General features: G+C 41.8%; 1 protein-coding gene across 2 annotated transcripts in view; it reads left to right on the top strand.

Annotated features, from left to right (window-relative positions):
- raly (RALY heterogeneous nuclear ribonucleoprotein) overlaps positions 1–18312 on the top strand; it is a 43388-nt gene that overhangs the window by 7939 nt on the left and 17137 nt on the right. Inside the window, exons 3-6 of one of the 2 annotated variants that reach the window (XM_079582340.1) lie at positions 1946–1993; positions 4965–5122; positions 9760–9873; positions 13384–13538. In XM_079582340.1, coding sequence (XP_079438466.1) covers positions 1946–1993; positions 4965–5122; positions 9760–9873; positions 13384–13538 — 475 coding nt within the window. The remainder of the gene's footprint in view (positions 1–1945; positions 1994–4964; positions 5123–9759; positions 9874–13383; positions 13539–18312) is intronic. The other variant, XM_079582341.1, reaches the window with a different exon arrangement.

Here is an 18312-nt window from a genome sequence, read left to right on the forward strand (position 1 = left end):
CTCGCCCATTGTTACTGATATAAATATGAGAAAAAAAATGTTTTTTGGTTTTCATAAAAATAAGGCGTTTTTGGCCTAAAGATGCTCCAAACTTGGATCTGCCAGATTCAAACTTATGGCTTTAAGGCGAGACACTGCAGGTGAATAGGGAAAAATGTATATTTACAGATATCAATTTGAAACTTTTGCTGTCGATCACTGACATAAATTCATTCATTCATTCATTCATTCACTGGCATAAATGTGAGAAAAAAAGAAATTGCAAGTTTTCTGTCATTTTATCTTTTCATTTAAGAACAAGGTGTTTTATGCCTAAAAAGGATCCAAATTTCCCATCTTTTCGGCGACGAAATCTGAATAATGGATAGAGCTACATTTAAATTTATGGTTTTATTTTATTGATGAATGAGCTACCAAGACTTTCTCAGAGGGGATTTAGGATTTCTTGTTTAGTTTTAAAATAAGCTGTTTTTTAGTGGAAAAATGTGTAAAAATTTAATTTTCGTCTTATTTTTTGACATTCAAAACTCAATAAATGGGGCTTAGGGATTAAATAATAAAAAATCCCTCTGAAAAAATCTTCCAAATATTGTTCAGTCCAAGGCTGGAAAATGTTAAGTCTTTAGGTCCGACTGACGTGGACATAGTGTCGCCACAATGACAGAAAAATGTGTTTTGAGAAAAAGGCCCTTGAAATTGCATTCTCCCATATAAGTCTATGGGGGAACATTGAATCAGCGCAATATTTAAACATGTTATTGTGAAGATTAGGCAGATTTTCTGTTTCCGGGTGAAAGCTTATATGTTCAGAGACCAATTTGGCCCAAAACCTGAAAACTGAAAAAATTGAGTTTTGCCTGTAGTGTCTCCCCTTAATTTGTTGACATTTCAGTTAAAAAAAGACTTTCAGGGAGGGTTTTGGATATTTGAATTGCTAAAATAAGTACCGTAAGTGCTTTACTGTCATTGCACAAGCGCACAATGAGATAGTGTTCAGGTGTTAGTCCTGAGCTGCTGCGACTAAGCCGTGCTGCCTGTGCGTCAACCTGAGGTCGCTTCCATGTCGCCATGACAACGAAGCTGTTTGTTTGTGAAAAAATCTGTTAAAAAAAAAGACATTTCTCTTTGTTTCTTGGAATTACCTATTTAACATCAGCAAAAGCCTTTAAAAACACTGACAAGTCCATTTTGAAATCTGCAGGTGCTTCATGTGGAGATATCGTTGTTGCACCAATGTGACAAAAATGCTTTTTGAGAAAATGGCGTCTGGAATAACAATTTGCCAAATAAATCGATTGCGAAACATAGAATCAGTGCAATAATTAAACATGTTGCTGTGAAGATTAGGTTTTTTTTTTTTCCAGGTGAAAGTTTATGTTGAGTTCATTTTCTCCAGTTCAGCTTTACCCAAATCCATAAGGCCATGTGTAGCGCCTCATTTGAAAGCTGAGACCTACAAAGCTCATCTAAACGGACCTTTTTCCTCACGTTATTGTCAAAAAAATTGTTTTAATTCATTGCTTTTTGTCACTTTTTCATTGATTTGTAGTCATGTTTTTTGTCGCTCTTTTGTCGCATTTTTTTCCTTTTTTTGTCTCATTTTTGCTCCTATTTTGACACTTCTTTCACGATTCAGATTTGAGTAAAGACAAACCGGAGAAAACGTGCTCAGCTCAGGTGGGGGTCAAGAGGTTATGAGACCAAATCGGCCCAAAACCTGGAAATTGAAACAAGTGATCTGTTTGTAGTGTCTCCCCTCACAGATGCCTCCATACATGAAGCTTAACTCTGGTTGTTCACGGTCACAGCCACTAGAGGGCTCCACACGATCAGAAAAGACATGAGACGCTGCGGTGCCCAAAGTGCTTTCATGTTAAAATCTTCAAAGCTATGGAAGAGATTTATGGATTAATCATAATGTGGTCACTCTGTGTGTTTCGTGCAGTGGGTACGACCTGGACTACGACTTCTACAGAGAGGACTTCTACGACAGGTGAGAGGCAGCCACGAGTTCATTTATCCCCAATGGAAACATTACAGGCCCCAAAATCACTCGACCAATAATGTCTATCTTATTCTTACAGGAAGTGAAGAAGGAAGTCAATCTCCATGACTTCCTTCTTCACTTCTTGGTCTGTGACTGAAGAGCAATGAGGCCTCAGACTTTTTACTGGAAGCAAAGAGCTCACTGTGTTTAGCCTCCATCAAGCATTTACTTTAACCTCTTAACTTCCACCTGAACGGATCCCATTTGCTCCAGTTTGGCTTTACCCTAATCAAAAAGATTCTTGGGGAAAAGGCAACAAAATAGTCACAAAAAATTAGAAGAAAACAAGGATGTAAACGTAACAAAGATGTGACAAAAATTCAACAAAAATGTGACAAAAACTCAACCAAAAAGTGACAAAAATCCAACAAAGATGTGACAAAAATGTGACAAAAATTCAACAAAGATGTGACAAAAATGTGACAAAAATTCAACCAAAAAATGACAAAAATTCAACAAAAATGTCAAATTTTTAAAAAAAAAATTGTCAAATTTTTATCACATTTTTGTCATTTTTTTGTCATTTTTTTGTCACATTTTTGTCATTTTTTGTCACATTTTTCTCATTTTTTGTCACATTTTTGTCATATTTTTGTAAAAAAAAAATGTCATTTTTTGTCACATTTTTGTCATTTTTTCGTCTATTTTTTGTCAATTTCTTGTGATATTTTTGTCACATTTTTGTCATTTTTTTGTCACATTTTTGTCACATTTTTGTAATTTTTTTTTATCATTTTTTCGTCCTTTTTTTGTCAATTTCTTGTGACATTTTTGTGACATTTTTGCCACTTTTTCATCCATTTTTCTTCACTTTTTTGTCAATGTTTTCTCACTTTTTTTGTCCCATTTCCATCATTGTTTTCGTCTCAGCTTTTTTCCAGAAGCTTTTGGACTGGGGCAAAGCCAAACTGGAGAAAATGTGCTCGGTTCAGGTGGGAGTTAAGGGATTAAACACACTGTAATAGCCACAGTTGATGACAGACCACCTACCACATGGGCTGGTAAACAAAGTGTCTTGCCTAAGAACACAATGGCAGTGCCTGGTCAGAGCTGGGACTGGGTTTGTCCCACAGTCTCAGCGAGTGAATCGGTTTGATCATAAAAGCTTTGAAATAAAACACAACACTTGCAAAAAATGCGGCGATTCTTTCCAGTAAACCTAAATAACGCTGCAACAGATTTATAACTTTTCCCTCCGAGTTCGATTAAGCGCTCCAAGCGGAGATTACGGCAATTTACTGTTGCTGTCAGACTGAAGATCCAAACAAATCCACTTCTCTGAAATGACCCGAACGTTCAGGGAAGTCAATTGCTCTGTTAAAGCAGCGGCTCGACCTGCCTGTCCCGCTAATGGCCGCTCGCCGCAGTAAAAGTCGGCGTTTACGGCTTGTGTTTCGGAGTTTTACGAAGAAATGGTGGAAAGCGGTCATTATCGAGGCGGATTGGAAGTCGTAAACGTGGAACGAGAGGGGAGTTTATAGACGATTCCTCTCGTTTGCGTGAGATGGGGGAACGTTAAAGATCTGGACGGGTTTGAAGGTGAGAAGTTGAGGGTTTAAGTGCAGGGAAAGGTCGATCCGTGTGAACCTGTTGTACGACTGAACCGAACGTGCACCGCCTGACCCTTAATGTCGCTGCAAGAATAAAAGGTCACAGGCTCCAGGTGTGGTACTGTTTCAAAAAGCCTCTGTCAAAAGATCCAGTGTTGATGAGGGGAGAGTGTGACCGCTGCGTAAAACCTTCTCCAGCACATCCCAGAGATTCTCAATGGGCTCAAGATCTGGACTCTGTGGCGTCCTTTTTATAATCCTAAGACATGACTTGTCTCATGTCTCATGTCTCAGGGAGGGCGTAGGCCCGAAACGTTACATGTGGTGTAAGTAATAAACACTTTTTCTGGGAGCTACTTAGTTGTGCGGACTTTTCTCTTTTTCATAGTCGACTTGGTCCTGCACACTATTTAGATTGGATGTGCGTGTTTTTCCTTTTTAACAAACTTGCATCTAGCCCCTTCAAGTAGACGGAGAAGCAAACAAAAGCACGCGGTGGAGCGCGGAGCGGACGCCTACATTCACTTTAATGGGCCGCGGCCCATCAGCTGCATGGGCCGAAATCGCGTTGTGTAATATCGCGATAAAATTGCAAATGTGATTCATTGTTCAGAATCAACATAAAGTAAAGTACATGGACACAATCCAAGTCATTTTCTTTCATTTTGTTGAAATATCTCAGCTATAAACTCCCCCAAAGTCACATAGTCACAAGTGTCTTCGAAGCAAAAGTAGCTCTAATGGTTTTCAAGGTGAACTTTATTGTCCCCATGGAGAAAAATGACGGCTCGCTGGGGCGACCTGTGAAGACCAGTGGGCGCCCCATCTCACCACTGACCACATCAAACCACAGACTTTCAGACTGTGCTCAGGCTGCTGCTTTTGTAAATGGTCAAACTTATACAGCGCCTTTACCCAAAGCAAGGACCCAGTCACCCATTCACACACCAGTGTGCACAGACACTGGAGGCAGGAGGGGGAAGTGTCTTGCCCAAGGACACAACAACATTGTGCACCTGAAGGAGCTGGGATTTCGCTCTTCCATCCAAAAGCAGCCGAAGACTACAAGCCCCTGATCATCTGTTCATTTATTTGTATTTTTCCCACTTTTCTAACGTTATACTTTTTATTTTTTTTATAGTTGTGTCTTATTGTATTTCATGTTTTTTTGTGGGATGTTTTAAGATGAAGCACTTTTTGAACATTTCATTTCTGTGGCGTTATCTTCAATAATATTGTTTATTAATATCTTTAATTTTCTGCCTCAAAGTATCGAACTTCAGATTTTCTTATCGTGAGAGGTTTTACGCTCGGCTGTTTTTCATATCACTTATCGAGAGAGAGGTCACGGTCGTTTCTTGTCGCAGGCTGTTCGAGTACCGCGGCCGCGTGTCGCCCGTTCCCCGCGTGGTCCCTGTGGTCCCGGTCAAACGTCCCAGGACGGTCCCCCTGCTCCACCGCGTCAAAGGGCTCCCCGTGAAGATCCTGAGGAGCAGCGGCGTCCGCCCACACGGCCGGCTGAGAGGTGAGCACATTCACTGCACTACACGAAGCATGGGAGAGGCAGATCTACAGCTTCTTTAACGCAATAATCATTTCAAACATATTTGCATCACGAGAGGAAATGCAACACAATTCTGACCTTGTTTTTTTTTTCCCGATAAAGAGCATCACAGAAACATTGGACAAAAACTTACAATTCACTTTGAAATGTCACTTTTTGGACGTCTTTGGCCCCGCCCCGTCCACACGAAGTCAAGCTGAGGACCAGACACAAAGTTGAATACCGTAAATGCTCTAATATATAATATTTATTTACTCAAGGGCATCTAGGACCAGGCCTTTATTGGAACCAGGCCACAATTAGAGACAGGCCTTTATTTCTATTTTAGCAAAACGGACGACCAGGAAAACGAAGAAAAACGAGATTTGTGTCCATTTGCACCTAAAATATTAGGTTAATTTATTAATTAACTTTGCAAACCCTCTCCCAGCGGCTGGAACATTGACGCCTTATATTTTGTCGGGACAACAGGAAGTGTTTCGTTGCTGTTAGCGGAGCATTGACAATCGTTTTTACCGCGGACCGGATTATTTGTTGTTATCTTGTGTAAAAGGCGAGTTTAGACGGAGCGTTTGTGTTTGTGATCGATCATGAGACTGACCCGAGAGAAGACGAGACGCTCGCGCTGATGGGAGGAGTTATTTTGAGGAGTGGGACTGACCTGCACACGGAGCAGCTGGACGTGCTTTGAAGACGCGATGGAGACTTTATTAAAACCCTGGAGGGTCACACAACATTTGTTGCTTTCCCTGTTTCTACAAATAGTCACAGGAGGTTTGAAAAGTGGCTATATCTGTGTCAAAGTTACGCTCGGATCAGCTCCTCCGCAGCGTCCCCCCTCGGCCCGGGTTCCCGTTTGTTTACTTCCTGCACGTGAGTTTTCATTTACACCAGGATGAACCAAATTCCTAACATGGGGAATATTTCTACCGCTATAGTTTCTAATAAAAGCCCCGGCCTGTTTTAGAGACCGGCTTTAATTTGCCTCCGTCAGCTGCGAACCCGGCCACTGTTAGAGACCCGGCCGCTAATGGAATACAGGCCAGTATTAGAGAATTTACGGTAAGTGATTCCACAACAGGAAAAGTAACGTGACTATAGAATACAGTAAAGTCATCTGAAACCTGCAGCTTTTGAAGCATATTGGTTTTTACAGTGCTCAATATAATTAGTGAACGGCCGAGCGGTTCAAAGGTCGTATTCCAATGAATTTGAGTCAAGTCATTTGAAAGTCCTCACTGTCTCTTTGCATCACAGTCGACTGCTGCGCCGGCCTTCAAACCCCTCTGTCAGATTTAACTGTACAGCTCGGAGCAGATGGAGCCAAAGCTTCAACTTTTGCCCTGCAGCTCTGAATGAAGCCACACATCAAGCGTTTTCAAAGATTATAAAACGTGGCACGGACCTTTTCACAAAAGTAGAATTCAATTCTAATGGGGAGGTTTGGGTCCATGGAGTCTTGAAGTATATGGGGTAAGTAAATTATAAGTCTCTGGTTTGGAGGGTTGAAGCATGTTCTTCTGAGACGAGCTGACCTCCTAGAAGGCAGAGATATTATGAGCTGCAGCTGTTCGCTCCAGTCAAATATGAATGTCAACAAAGTTTGACAGACGTCAGGAGATTTATGTCAAAACGAGCCTCACACGGGATGAAGAGAGTATTATATATTCCATTTAGAACGCATGATTTTGAAAAAAGAGGGTTGTGGTCCGTTCCCCAGTCAGTCCATGAGGTGGAGCCGACAGGACTTTCATAGACTCTAAATTACATTACTCTAGAGTAAATTAGATTTTTTTTCCTCTGTAAACAGCGTGATTGTGTTTGTTTTGTGTTGCAGACCACATAAAAAGGCCTGCTGATTCACTCAGATCATATGAGAAAGATTATCTACCACCTTTTCTGGATGCATGGGTTTTTCACAAATATTATCACGGCAGCAGTTGTGAAAGTAGTTTGCAAAAACAGGAAAAACAGCCAATAAAACGTCTTTTTTTTTAATCCTTTAATGGCTGAACTTTGGTCGTAATCTAGGAAATGTGTTTTATTGTCGATATGTTTGCCGTCCCTGTCGCTTTTGTTTATTTTAAACTGGACTTTGTTTGGAATGGCCCGATCCTGGATCAAACAGGAGCTTGTCCGGACTTTCAGCCCACGAAGCGAGAGCGTCCCCTGGGTCTCTCCCACTCGAACACCGGCCGGTCTCTGGAACATGCGGAGACACAGGGCTGGGACAAGGACTAAAGAGATTCTAACAATAAAGACCACAGAATGAATGAAGGTTGCAGGAGTCAGAGATGGGATTACGGGTCAGTGAAGGCGACGATATCGGTGCTATATGTGGTATAAGCTTGGAGAGGAGGAGCGAGAGGAGGCGGAGCTGACCAGTGCAGGAAACCACGCTCTGAAACAGTACTCCGGGTTCTAACATGCTGGTCAGGTTGGTCCACAATGGCGGCGTGCTCAGTCGCAGCGGCTCAGGACTAACAACCAACATCTGATCTGCGCAGATAAAGCACTTACTTACTTTTTGCTGCCTTCTGTGCATCTCCACAGACAAACTCAGGGCAGTGGGCAGAGAAAAGCATTATTTACGTATGAGTGTGTGAGGCCTTGGCCCGTCACTGCCTTTGAATAATTTAAACATACAACATAGTAGTAGTAGTAGTAGTAGTAGTAGTAATAGTAGTAGTAGTAGTAGTAGTAGTAGTCTTTTTATTTCGAATTTGTTCCTTAAGTGGATCCATACCACAACAAACAAAACTAAAACATTATAATCCGAAAAGGAGTAGGTGGAAGTAAAACTTATGTTTCCTAACTCTTTTTACAGTTTTTATTATTATAATAAATTCTCTCTCCGTTACTCTCTCCCTTCACTTCACTTATTGTGGATTCATCCGTCCATTTTCTCCGGCCGGGTCGCGGAGGCAGCAGTCTCAGCAGAGATGCCCAGACTTCCCGATAGATAGATAGATAGATAGATAGATACATAGATAGATAGATAGATAGATAGATAGATAGATAGATAGATAGATAGATAGATAGATAGATACATACATACATAGATAGATAGATAGATAGATAGATAGATAGATAGATAGATAGATAGATAGATACATAGATAGATAGATAGATAGATAGATAGATAGATAGATAGATAGATAGATAGATAGATAGATAGATAGATAGATAGATAGATAGATAGATGATACTTTATTGATCTCACAGATGGAGAAATTACATAAGGCACAAGGCAGTTATTCTAATTTACTGCATTTACAGACCAACAGAAGGTTTGGTCATCATTGTAGTGTGATATAGACTGGTGCTATGTGATTGAAAAAAGCATAATACCCCCTCTTTTTTAGTACTTTTGAAGTACTTTTCGAACAGAGCTTAACTGTCATTTATAAACTTCAATATCTTCAATAATATCGTTCATCCTTTAATTTCCTGCCTCAAAGTATCGAACTTCAGTCTTCCCGATCCACACACACCTCCTCCAGCTGTTCTGACCCCGAGGCGACACCAGGCCAGCTTGAGACATAGTCCCACCACCGTGTCCTGGGTCTTCCACGAGGCCTTGTCCCACTAGGACATGCCTGGAACAGGAGGCATCCGGAACAGATGCCCGAGCCACCTCAGCTGCTCCTTTCGACGTGAAGGAGCAGCGTCTCTACTCCGAGCTCCTCCCGGGTAAATGAGCTCCTCACCCGATCTCGGAGGGTGCGCCCAGCCACCCTGCGAAGGAAACTCATTTCGGCCGCTTGTATTCGCGATCTTGTCCTTTCGGTCATTACCCAAATCTCATGACCATAGGTGAGGGCGGGAACGTAGATCGATCGGTAAATCGAGAGCTTTGCCCCGACTCAGCTCCCTCTTCACCACGACAGACCGATACAGCGACCGATCCGTCTATCGATCTCACACTCCTCCACACACAAGGGAGGGAGGGAGTTCAGCATCCTGACAGCCTGTTGGATAAGCTGTTCTTCAGTCGACTGGACCTGGCCCGTGGATTTCAGTCTCCTCCCTGACGGCATTACCTTGAAGAGACTGTGTGACGGCCGTGTAAAGAGAAACGGTGGTGAACTTTGGTGAATCAACTCATTGGAAAAAAAAACTTAATAATTTATGAGAAGCCAAAAGCTGAAATATTTGAGATAAAACTTTTGTTCTTTCTCATGGATGTTTTATGTCCTGCTGCAATCAAAAGACCTGATTAATGGCGTGCTGCTAAGAAAAAGGACTTGTTTATTTGGCAACCGGTTTTGGACGGAGCCCTTGACCTTTGCTGAATGAGTGCTGGAGAAATAAAGAAGGCTCTTTCGAACAGATGCCTGTCTCAAAAGCCAAAGCATTACGTTATTATTGAAAGATTACACAACAGACCTATAAATCATCATTTCAATAAACTCAAAAATAGACCGAGCAGCATGAATTCAACACTGGCCACCTTTTGCATCAGCATATAAAGTTGTAACGGTCAAAGCTGCTTCATAATTGTCCCGTGTGAAGCGATTTGGGCGAGTTGAGTTTGTAAAAAGCACAAATGAAACTTCCCTTGTTCCCTCGTAGTAGTTTTGGTGTGTTTTTCACAGTGGTGCGCGGCAGTGAGCTCCAGGTCATAAAAACGGAGCTGACGCAGATCAAGGACAACATCGAGGCTCTGCTGGGACGCCTGGACACTCTGGAGGACCACACTGCAGTCACAGGTACAACACAAATACTCCAATTACTACAGTGCTTTACTCTAAACCAGGGGGGGGGGATTCATTTTCATAAGGGGCCACATGAGAAGCCAGACCAACAGTACCAACAATAACTCAAACTTATATCGGGATATAAGTATAATATATGGAGAGTGTATCACCGGGGTCCATAGACAAAAGCTCCAAAAAAAAAGAAAAACATTTTGACTGGGAAAATACTTTGAGGGCGTTTTTTTCAATAAATGAATAATAATGAGCTTGACAGGACTGTAGCCTCATAAAAACACTTATTGCACTTTACAAGCCTGTGACACAAGTCTGCCTCGTTGTTGTCAATATTCATTCACTCCACACTCCGTGGTAGTAAGTTACTATTGTAGCCACAGCTGCCCAGTGGCAGACTGTCCATTTCCCTCTTGCAAGTCACACAATGGCTGTTTCTCAATAGGTGGCGTTCACGAGTTAGAATGTGATGATGTCATAATGGAGGGCGGGGCCAATGCAACTCTATGGGAGAAATGCAGTTTTTGGAAGAAATCTCCAAAACGAAAATTGACAAATGTTTTTCCTCTTCAGTATTTGATCGTGATTTGATTCTCAAACCTGTGATATTATTTTTATGTCTGAAAGTCTTTTCTATTGGACAACATCATGGTCATGTTTTCGCATATTGTCACCACTTTTTGACATTTTTCAGAGATAATAATTGTACATTAGTTCATATGTGCCGACAGAGCAGACAATGAGCTTTGTGACAGTTTTTGTTTCATGTGGATTCCTCCAGTAATGACTGAGATATGAGCCAAAAAACAAAGACATAAAAATATGCATTTTGTCAGTTACCACCGTTACCATAGTTACTGTCAGTTGACCTCCACCTCAATGTTAAACTATAGGCTCTTTAGAATGTTGTGATGTCACGTGAACGCTACCTATTGCGAGGACCCGTCCTCCGTTTGGCCACTTCGTTGACGTCCTCGATGGCGGCTCCTCCAAAACGGAGCGGAGTGTCGTCTCTCCGCCGCCTTTGAGCTCAAATGGAACGGCCTCCGGAGCGAGCGGCGGCTGCGTCATGTCTCGTGTCAAATCATATAATCAAATGTGAATCAATGCTTACAAAAATAACTGTTTTATTAATAACAGAGGCCAGGAAACTGTTTATATATTGGTTTTGGTTGGATGTCTTACTGTCTGAACATTTTGGCCTGAATAAAATGATAACATTTCTGCCAGGATTTGTAACAAAATTCAATTCAAATATTTATATATATTAATTTAGCAGGTCCAGTTATTGGCCATAGCTAGCCTGCTATTGTCTCAATAAGGCTTATTTACAAGGCCTTTCATTAACTTTAAATAAACCTTTTTTTTTTTACATCTTTACTAGCTTACAACTCTTCTACCAATGATTTTATTATTCTATTATTTGTTTGCACAAATGCGGAACAAATCAACTCTCAAAGAGAGTTCAAAATAATAAAGTTTTGCGAGAAAAGAAAAGAAAAAAACATGTTGCAGTGCATCATGGGTAATTTCAGCTCTCCGAGGCAGCGGAGGATCCACAGGTGTATCCTTCGTAAATGAGCCAAACGGAGGAGTCGACCTGCGAGAGGGCGAGTGGTCCAGGTGAAATGGAACCACTTGGCGGCGCCGTGATGACGTCATTTACATCCGAAGTGGTCGAGACGCCGAGGATCCTGGCAATTGGGAAACAGCCAGTGTGTTGTTTATATCCTGATTTCTTATTATGTCAGTGCCCTCTGCTGGACACCTGTGGAATTGTTTCCTTTTATTCTAATTTAATCTGCCCCCTAGTGGCTGGAGTGAGCATTCTGGGCACGGGCATTCTGGGATTGGGCTAGAGACTTACTTTTTTTTACATACTTATGATTTTATGCTCTACGAGTTGTGGGGGTCGGACTGAATCATCTCGTATTTTGCCCAGGTCTGCTCTAAACCACAAGGGGGCGCTGCAAGCAGTTTATGACAATCTACCTCCCCACAGACAGATCTATCATGAAACTCTCTGGCTGTGTCCGAATGTCCATCCTCGCCCCAACTCCTCATTTACTACACTCAGGGTTTCTATGTAATGCTTTATAATGCAACTTTAATGCCTAAATACTATACTTTTAATGCCACAAATGCAAAAAATCTTGGCATATGTCCATTCGTAAGATTTGGAAACTTTCAGTGAAACAGAGGATTGAGGGGAGATTTTGATATTCAAAACTAAATTGGACTAAAATGGGAAAGTTTTGAGCCAAAGCTGCGTCAAATTTCATTGAAAACTGCAGCTGAATTAGTTTTAGAGTGTAGTTTTTATATTTCAGACGAATGTGCGCAGTAAAAATGTCACTGAGTAGGTTCAGTCTCGACTTTTTTCGAACTGTTTAATGCCAGTTCTAATCAAATGTAGTGCTTTTTAATGTCCCGCAATCTACTCTGTAAGAAAAGTGTCTAAATTATACAGTAAAAAGCTGTAAGTTTATCTACAGAAAAATGATGTAAATAGGTTTATGGCAAATGATTGTTAATTTAACAGTAAATGACTTTTTTAAAATCAGAGACAGAATTGTACATTTTACATATATTTCCCGTAAATATTACAGGTATACTTTGTTAATAGTTTTATACAGTAGATTTTACAGTATAAAGCTGGTAGATCAGCTGCCAGTTTTATAGAGTAAAATCGAAGGTGAAAAATAAAAATAAATAAATTCAATGGATACGTTTTTTCTTTAACCTCTTAAGCCCCGCCAAGTGCATTTTCTCCAGTTCGGTTTACCTAAATCTAAAAGCTGCCTACAGGCCAGAGTAACGCCTCATTTGAAAGCTTAGACCTTACAAAACTTATTTCAACTGATCTTTTTCCTTGCGTTTTTTTCACGTTTTTTTTTTACTTTTCTTTTCATTGCTTTTTTGTCACTTTGTTGCCGCTTTTCTGTTACTCTTTTGCCGCGTTTTTGTAACATTTTCATCCTCGTTTTCATCTCAATTTTGTCACTATGATGTCGCTAGTTTTTTCCAAGCAGCTTTTAAAGCATCACTAAGTAACTCGTGCCCCAAGAGGCCATAAGCGCAACTGCAGGTGTCGTAGCAAGTTACGTTTTTTTTTACTCATTAGAGTGGGACATTGTTCATCCAACTACACAAGCCCGTTAGCATGTTAGCTTCTTCTTCGTGATCCCATTAGTGTGTATTGGTGGCTCCGGTCCGGTGGCAGTCAAGTTGCAATTGTGGTTTTCTGGCCAGAGACACCAGGGGGAGATGAAAGACCCTCCAATCATCCCACTTGTATTACCCCAGAGGGACTATGACCAAAATATGTTAAAAAAAATTAAAAAGTTTAATAGAAGCTTTAGGTTTAACCAGTTTTATTGTTTTGATTCGTAATTTTTAACTCCTTTTCTCTCTCATTCACATTCAGACACCACGACCTCTGTATTGTGCACTTTACGGAAAATCGTGGACACAGCCATAGATACTGTATTCTTCCCTTCCTGTGTGCAGATGCAAGGAAAGGGGAGGGGCCTCTGTCGGAAGGGGCGTGGCCTGAGGAAGAAGAGGAGGAGTCGGAATCAGAGATCGTCGATGTGAGACAAAACAGCGAAGAAGAAGAAGAAGAAGAAGTGGAGACGCAGCAGCACAACAGAGAAAACAACATGGTACACCACACACAAAAACAGACATGGTTAAATAACGGCGAAATCTTTATTATCTATTATTATTTCGTTCTTATTTGGAATTCTTTCTGCGGTTCACTGTAAACAAAGGAACTGATTGTGTTCAAAGCCTCAGACACCATCATTCTGTCTGAGCCTGGAGATCCGGTGTGCGTGCGGACGACGGCTTCATGTTTATTGGGAGACTCAATCCCGGCTTAGTCATTTAGTCATGCATGTCCCGGAGCTTTGTTGCCTTGGGCGTTATCCCCCCGGTGCAATCTCTTTTTGGCAAACAGGTCCTAAGGCGCGGGGCCAGATGAAGAGGAACTGCTCCAAAACCTCCTGGAGAGTTCAATATCGCGGATGAGACTCTTGACCTCTCTTGAGTGGAGAACGTCAGACATTATCAGGAACAAAGTACATGAGGATCTGTTCATGACATACTTTTTTTGGGTTGATTTTTAAGTAAACATGTATTTCTGTTTGCAGAAAATGTATAAAACGTATTCATATGAAAGACAGTGATCTTGTGGTATGGATGTTTTGGCGATATATTGTGCCGCCCCAGGGACAACTCCTGAACCCGGTGTAGGGCCCGACAGATATATTGGGCCAGTATTTTGGTATTATGTAATATTGGCATTTCAGCCAATAAAATGCCGATAGCTCCATCCATCCATTTTCTTCCACTGTTCCATTGCCGGGTCGTGGGGGCCGTTGGAGTTCCCCAAATCACATTGCACCAGCCCCTTTCGGCTCCTCCTACAGGTGGTGGGTCCACAGAAGGACGGCCTCATGGTTCTAACCGGGCCTGTTGGTCTCTCATAAGGGGCTTCTGATCCGCTCTTTGTCTGACCCGTTACCAAGGACCTGTTTGCCCTGGGAGACCCTACCAGGGGCACGAAGCCCCCGACAACAGAGCTCCCAGGGTCACTCTCGTGCTCAAACCCCTCCACCATAAGGTGGCGGTTCTAGGAGGGGGCCGATATCTCCAGAGCATCTGAAATATCTCTGTGTTTTGCGTTGGAAAGAGCTCAGTCAGAGCGATTCCACTACTTCCTCGGCCTCAGGGGAGCAGAAAAACATTGCGGTTGTTGTAGACTTTTTAGTTTCGGAACCGTAAGAGGTAGAGACTTACTGTTTTTGTTTTGGAATCTGCTGATTTTTGCCTTTTCAAACATGCTCCCTCTGAAGTATGAATGTCCTGAATAAATGAGCCCTATGGCCCTCATACAGCGCCCCCTGCTGTCACAGTTCAACACTGACACATTTAGAAGCTTTACACACAGGATTATAAACAAAACTTTTTAAAATGTGGCCACATATATCAGCTGTGCCGGCTTTAGAAAAACCCACATCAGTCGACCTCTATTAGGTACTGTATATTTCTGTACAGTGGTGCCTCGTTTATCACAGGGGTCACTTTCTAAAGGCGAACAGGCGAAAGCAGTTTCAGTCTTCAGAAGGCGAGTGTCTAGCTGTGGCGAGCGCCACATGCTAGCAGTGTTTATATTTGCGGAAAAGTTCAGAGAAACCCCTCCTGGAACTGCCACCTTATCGTAGTGGAGGGGTTTGAGTGCCCGAATGATCCCGGGGGCTCTGTTGTCGGGGGCTTCGTGCCCCTGGTAGGGTCTCCCATGGCAAACAGGTCCTATAGGTGACGGGTCAGACAAAGAGCGGTTCAGAAGCCCCTTATGAGAGACCAACAGGCCCGGTTAGAACCCTGAGGCCGTCCTTCTGTGGACCCACCACCTGCAGGAGGAGCCATAAGGGGCTGGTGCAATGTGATTTGGGCAACTCCAACGGCTGCCCCCATGAGCCGGCAACGGACAAGTGGAAGAAGATGGATGGAGTTCAGAGAAGGCCTGTAAAAATAAATGTTTAACTACAAGTTATCTGAGAGTAGTTAGTGGTTTTGGTGCTTTGAGGAACTAACTGCTGTCTGTAGGTTAAACCTCCTCAGTGCTGCCCCTTGTTCATTGATTTTGCACAGTATCCAGCTGCAGTGTCAGTTAAGGTTGTGCCAAAATGAGGAATGCCAAACCATTAGAGCTCCATAGTTAAGATGTATCGTATTCATTGATGCTGTGATCCGATAAGTCCAGATGCACTTGCCGTCTCACGAAGTCCTTATATGGTGGCAAATATATCAAATATTTATTGACCTCTTAAAAGACCAGACTTGAAGTAATCGTGATATATTTCTTTTTTTGGGGCCAATTAGAAACAAAAAGCTGGAGATGTATTTTAAGATTTCATGATTTCTTTCATGTTTTTATGCTGCCATGTGGTGTAGATTCAGACTTTATGTGCATTCGATGTTCTGACGTGACTAGAGAAGATTCTATACTAAAACATTGAGCGGGTCTCGGAGGAGCATAAAGACTTACGGCAAAAACGAAAGTATTTTAAAATATAACAAGCTTGTGGCCTTGTAAACAAGCCCATTATCTCAGTGTTTATTGATAGATAAACACCAACATCCTCTTTGTTTTGACCTAGACTTTTCCTACGACATAAATGGTTTATGACGCAGAGTTTTTCCACTATATTATGCAAGCATATGTTTTAATTTAGACACACTGAGGATTTAGTCGCTCGTGATGTACTTATGGAGACAAGAGAATTATGAGACATCTCCAAAAGCAATATCATTTATAGCTGTATCATTTTACTCTCATGAGCCTGATCTAAGTGTAAAAGCCTTTCTATCTATTTTTCAAGTCCCTTCCAACAGCTTCAATTGTCCATTGTCTTCCTTAAGCTGAGCAAACACTACACAATTTGTTTTGCCCGATTTTGCTATAATTCTCAGTCGCGGTGAGTCTTCCCGAGTCGTGATGAGTTGAAGGCAGTCACAGAGACTTGAGCCGCACAACAATCTCTCTGCATTTGACCCTTATGGCTTTTACTGTAAGTCTTGGTTCTGTGGGAGGACGGCCTTGATGCTCCTTCAGGTTCAAGCCTTGTTGGGCCCACAAAAGGCTTCTGAAACGCTCTTTGTTTGACCCATCAACTCATGGACCTGTCATGAGAGATCCAACCAGAGGCACAAACCCCTGATAACGTAACTCCTAAACTGTTAAGTGAATGCTGACGAGCAGAAATACGTACAGTATGACATGGTGCGTTGTCATGCATGAAGATGATGAAGGAAAGCTCTTCTTTTTGTAGCATAGAAGACAGTGGTCAGTCAGAAACTCCACATATTTTTCAGAGGTCATTTTCTCAACTTCAGGGATCCTAAAGTGGCCGACCAGCTCTCTCCCCATGATTCTGGCCCAAAACATGACTCTGCCCCCTCCTTGCTGACATCACAACCTTGTTGGGACATGGTGGCCATTCACCAACTAACCACTACTCCATTGATTTGACCATCCAGAGTTACACGGCCTCATCAGTGAACAAGACTGTTTAGAAATGAGTCCTCATGTATTTCTGATCCACTGCAGCCGTTTTTTGTTCATGAACTTCAATGAACAGTTTAGGGGAGGCCGGATGGAAAGTTTATGCACAACTGTAGCCTCTGGAGGGTCCTACACCTTGATGTTCGGGAGACTCCAGAGGCACCAGCAGCTTCAAATACCTGTTTTGTAGCAGCTGTTCTCTTAATCTGATGTATTTGTCCGTCCTCATTGTCCCTTTATCTGCACAAATCTCTTAACAGTCCTTAACCTTTCATGAAATATCAAAGGTTTTCATACCTAGTCCATCTATTTCAAGCTTTTCATCAGCAGAGATCCTTTTTCTTTCCCATATTGCTTGAAAATGATGGTCTGCTTAATAATGCGGAAAGTCCTTTTTTCATTAGATTTTCCTGACAACTGATCAACACGGGTGTCTGAAATTTATGTCAGTGATTCAAAGAGCCCTGAGACATAATACCATCCATGAGTTTCATTGAATTATTATATATATATATATATTTTTTTTTTTCACGTTTACGGCACTGAAATACAATTTGCATAATAATTCTTCGCATAGTGTAGGATCATTCAGGCACTCCTTATCCCTGTCATGTCCGTCAATCACAGTTGTTTCTGTCTCTTTATTGCACTGCGTTCATTAAACTAAAATGAATCAAATAGAATATAGTCTTATACATGGAAAGTTAAGGCCGTCCTTTTGAAGACTGAACTGGAATTCTGATACAACATGTAACAATATAGGATGAAAACAAGGGGCATGTGATTGACAGTAGCATTCTGTATGTAATCGCTATCATTACTCAAGAAGATAACTGTGCAAAGATGGCCCCTGAGAACACAAGCATGTGGTAATGTTTATGCGGCACAGACGTATCAGCGCTGTCAGTCCAGCTAAAGCATTTACCGAAGATCTGCTTCCACTCTTCAGGCTAAATAAACACATCGAAGAGGGAGCAGAAAATCTTTAACTATGATTTTTACAGTTTGTGACGTCAACCAGAGCTTCAGTCTGAGTCAGTGTTTAGACGTTAGCATGCTACAGCGGTTAGCATTCACCCTCCACGCGGTAAACAAATCTGCGACTCTTTTGAAAATGTTGAGACCCTCTGATATGGCCGAGCGAAGGGCTGTGCAATTATTCGAAATTCAATTGCGATTACTACACTTAACGATTACAAAACTATCATTATTGCGAAAAAAAACGATTTTTTTCCCCCTATTTTTTATTTTTTTTTGCAAAGCAGATTTGCTTTTCAGGCCACTGGGATTATTTCCCCTTCGCAATTCACCTGCCATGGCTCATGCTTTTGCCTGACATAAAAACAAACTGTGTGACGCTGTGTGAC

The sequence above is a fragment of the Gobius niger genome (assembly GCF_951799975.1).
Source record: "Gobius niger genome assembly, chromosome: 24".
NCBI lineage: Eukaryota > Metazoa > Chordata > Actinopteri > Gobiiformes > Gobiidae > Gobius > Gobius niger.